At 36.4% G+C, this 5,000-nt stretch overlaps 1 protein-coding gene across 1 annotated transcript in view; it reads left to right on the forward strand.

Annotated features, from left to right (window-relative positions):
- Nucleotides 1-5,000, forward strand: part of LOC106873734 (carboxypeptidase D) — a 235,135-nt gene that overhangs the window by 160,228 nt on the left and 69,907 nt on the right. Inside the window, exon 4 of the mRNA XM_052973529.2 lies at nt 364-461. Coding sequence (XP_052829489.1) covers nt 364-461 — 98 coding nt within the window. The remainder of the gene's footprint in view (nt 1-363; nt 462-5,000) is intronic.

Raw genomic sequence — 5,000 nt, forward strand, 5'->3', positions numbered from 1 at the left:
CACACACTTATATCATATTTACATGCACACAGGTTGAACCGCTACCTCTCTTTATTGAGAAGTTCCAGCTCTAATACTATAGACAAGTGACTAGACTGGAGACCTAGAGGTACTCCAAGAAGAACGAAGTAGTTGGATAATATCCATATTCTCAGTTGGACACGCTTGGGTACCCTACCGGAACGTCTAGTGACAGTTATTTCTGATAGGGCACTATGGGGAAGGTGCTTAAGAATCCATTCCCAGGTCCTCCCAGGACTAGCAGTCAGAAAAGATGATGCATGATGTTTATATAATTTTCAGAGCAATGTGAAGTATTTTACTGATATCATTCTTTATTCTGCTTCTTTACCTCTTTTACAGACAACCCGCTATTGGTTCTCAAGATTTCAGAATCAGTCCATAAACATAGCATTTTAAAACCTCATATAAAATATATTGGGAATATTCACGGAAATGAGGTAAGTTTCGGAAAAGTTATTTTTAACTCGTTTTGAATATTAAATTTGCTTTTTGTATTTTAAACTTACAGTGGCGCGTGGCCAAGTGATTATTGTATGGTCGACACTGTGATACAATGATTTTAGATGTATCTCTTTTGCTGAACTGCTACACCAGGGAAACGCAAACAAACCGATGTACCCTAGCTCAGGTAGTTACATGTTATGTAACCTACAGCTGGGACCCTGAAAAGTGCTACTACTCTGCCTCAGGATACACCAAGGAACATTATCAGATGGACCAGATGAGGATGAAACAAACCAACACCGGTTGTTAAAGAACAATGAGAAACAAACACAAGCGCCAACACACGCTCACACGCACAGACACCCGTGTACACATATGCGCGCGCATTCACACATACACACACATATATAGGAGTGGCTGTATGGTAAGTAGCTTGCTTACTGACTACATGGTTCCGGGTTCAGTCCCACTGATTACCACCTTGAGCAAGTGTCTTCTACTATAGCCTCGGGCCGACCCAAAGCCTGAAAGAAGCCCGTCGTATATATGTATATATATATATATATATATATATATATATATATATATATATATATATATATATATATATATATATATATATGCGAGTGTGTGTGTTTTTGTGTGTGTGGGATTGTGTGTCTGTGTTTCCCCCCCACCTCACAACATCGCTTGACATCCGATGCTGGTGTGTTTACGCTCCCTTAACATAGCGGTTCGGCAAAGAGAGACCGGACTAAAATAAGTTAAAGTATAAAAGAATATATATATATATGCATACATATACACATATATACATTATGGCCTTCTTATGGTTTCTGGCTATCAGGTGCACTCACAAGTATGCGGTCGGTAAGATATTAACCCAAGATCTTGGATTCACACCCACTGCGTGGCACCTTGGGCATGGGGCTTCAACTATAGCTCCAGGTCGGGCGAAGCCTTGTGAGTAGATTTGTTTGACGAAAGCTGAAAGAAGACCGTCATGTGTGTGTGTGTGTATATGTGTGTCCGTGTGTGTGTTTGTGCGTGCGTGTGTCTGTGTGTATGTTTGTGCATATGCGTGTGTGTGTGTGTTTGTGTGTGTGTGTGTGCGTGCGTGCGTGCGCGCGCGCATGTGTGTTCATGCGCGAGTGTTGGCCCTGCAACACCGCCTACTATCCCGTGTTGGTTTCTTTACGTCCCCGTAAACTAACACCAGCAAAAGAGATCTCTAGAACAAATAGCAAACTTAAAAAAAAAAAAAACAACGTAAGAACTGGGGTGCAATTTGTTCGAATATAACATTAAGGCGGTACTCCAGCATGACCGCCTGCAGTTAAATTAATAAAAAAAAACTAAAAGATAAAAGATATTTAATTAATATAACTTCACAACAGATTTAGTTACATGACATCCTTTAGGATGCAGATTGCAAATGTGTATGGCTTTCTTCCTTCCTGCTTTCAGTAAATTTTCATGTGATCTGGCTTTGCTTCCGCAACAGAACAAGTTTTAAATGCATATTCAGTTTTGTTTTGGTGACAGTCTATATACAGTAGAAAATAGCATTACTTATATATATATATATATATATATATATATATATATATATATATATATATGTGTGTGTGTGTGTGTGTGTGTGTGTGTGTGTGTGTGTGTGTGTGTGTGTGTGTGTGTGTGTGTGTGTGTGTGTGTGTGTTTATATATATATGTGCGTGTGTGTGCGTGTGAGTATGTGTATGCCTATGTATATATATATATATATATATATATATATATATATATGGTTTTATGCACAGACACACACAAAGGGAGATAGCCAGACAGAGATACCTAAAAATGTAAGTAGCTACCCCTCATTATATATACATATGTATAAGCATATATATATATATTATATATAAATATATATATATATATATATATATATATATATATATATATGCATATATATATATATATATATATATATATGCATATATGTGTATGTATGTATGCACATATATGTGTGTGTATGTAGGCGTGTGTATGTATATATATATTTGGGTACGTATGTGTATATGTACATATGTGCGCGCGCATATACACATGTATAATGAAGGGCGTTTCTACCGTTGAGTTGTCAGTTTATATTGAACTGTGTGGTAGAAAAACTGCTTCCTAACCATGTGTTCTGGTGTTCAGTCCAGATGCGTAGAAGTTGGCCCTGGGTCTCGAACTGCATACATCAAGTTATAAATAACAGTATGTAAATATTAGATTAAAATACCATTTTAGATAGAAAAATTTGAGTTCAATCTTTAACACATTCTCTACAAAAGTGTTTTTCAATCCAATATTTACATGCTATTATTTATAGGTATACGTGTGCACTTCGAGATTTTTCAAAATAGTCATACATACATACATACTTACATACATGGAGAAGTAATGCGGAACTTACAGCTTTTGTATCCTGGCTATGAATTCTCATTTTATCTATCTTCAAAGGTGCATTGGGTTATGTACCAACAAATTTGTACAAAAACATAGAAATACTCGGTTTCACGGAAAAAATAACAAAAAAAAAAAAGAAAAAAAAAGAGTCTGATACCGAATTTTCAAATCCAATCTATTAGTGGCACAATTAAAATTTGTAAAACATTCCAAATCTCTGTCTGAGATTCTTATGTGAATATATCTACATATTTGGTTGTATTCATCCACAGTTCAACAAACACACAACTCAACCACATATCTAAAATAGTGGGAACTCTCTTAACTAAAAAAAGGCTCGTCACTTTGTTAGCGACCGGCTTGAACTCTTTCAAGTAGAGCTTAAAACTCAAGAAAAAATCATACAAACATACTTCAATATTTCGCTTAGGCATAACAATACTTATAGCCTGATGTCAGAATTCAATATACATATGCTTCAGAGAACATCGTTAGTCATGTACAGAACATAATGATATTACATAAAATGGCAAGGAAACTACAAATTATGAAGTGAACTTCTTTAGCTTACAGATGTTTCTGCTATAATATACAATGCAATAGTTGTCGAGTGCTTGTGTATCACCTTACAATTTATGTATTTACCATAAAAATTTATGCATGAGTTGGCGGATCGCTAATGTATATGCAAAAATTAATATAAACAGCCATGCGCAATGTGATACCAGAAAAGAAAAATATATTTATCACTAAACGCGACTAAGGGCGTCGAGACACTAAGATTCCTAGAAATAAGAGCTAAAATACTCTAATGCTGTAGGAAAATGTTTATGGTGAATACATATGTTGACAGAAGATTGGCCTGTATCTGCCGAACAAGCGGTTCATACTGAAGAGGTTACGGAAATAGCTGAAACTGAACGTTTAATATAAGGACTTTTGCAAAATGCTCAACCGTTGTACTACATTTTGACAATTTCCATATCTTGGTATCTGAATCAGCTGGAGATACGATAGTTTGACCAAAATAACCGGCTATTGCAAGTAAAATTAAATAGCGAAAAACAAAAACGCATTTGGCCAAATTTGGACATACGACAGTTTAGCAACGATATTTTTCGTTTCTCTTACTCGTTTCAGTCAAACAAACTGCGGGTATGCTGGGGCAGCACCTTGATAGTTTAACCTGGTACTTATTCAATAGATTTCTATTTGTCGACCCGCTAACTTATGACGTCGTAATCCATAAATTCACAAACGCATAGGCAATCACATGCATACACACACATGCACAAACACAAACGCATACACACACACACACACACACACACACACATACACCCCCCCCACACACACACACTCTCGCATACATATATAAATACGGCGGGCTTCCACACAGATTCCGCCAACCAAATCCGCTCAGAAACTTTGGGCCGGCCCGGGTTTGTAGTAGAAAACACTTTCCCAATGTTAAACTGAATCTGGAACCATGTGGTTAGATAAAAAAAGTTCCAAAATTCCCCAGAAAATGTTGAAAGCCGAATTGAAAGTTTTTCACAATTCTGTTATAAGAAGGTACTTCCATAAGATGGTTCGCATTAAAACAAAACTCGAAGTTACGTGGTTGTAGATCGAGTTTCATGTCTGCGCTTACGCTAGCACACACACACATACACATATACATATACATACATTCATATATATATATATATATATATATATATATATATATATATATATATATAAATGTTATATGTCACTGGCGGTGCCCGAGCAAGGCCAGAACCTTAGGGATGAAATATATAAAAGAGTAAGAGAATATATTAATTTCGACTGCATATAAGCTGTCACCAAAACAAAACTGAATATGTATGTAAAACTTGTTATGTTGCGGAAGCAATGTCAGATCACATGTAACTCCATTGAAGGCAGGAAGGAAGAATGCCATAGACATTTGCAATTCGCATCCTAAAGGATGTGGTTTAACTAAATCTGTCGCGGAGTGAAAGTGAGCCGCAAACCACGTGAACGCAGAGCAAGCATTTGAAACACAGAGCTACAACCATTCTAATACACGCCTTTAGTGTGATTAT

The sequence above is a fragment of the Octopus bimaculoides genome, chromosome Z (assembly GCF_046866305.1).
Source record: "Octopus bimaculoides isolate indiv1 chromosome Z, ASM4686630v1, whole genome shotgun sequence".
Lineage (NCBI taxonomy): Eukaryota > Metazoa > Mollusca > Cephalopoda > Octopoda > Octopodidae > Octopus > Octopus bimaculoides.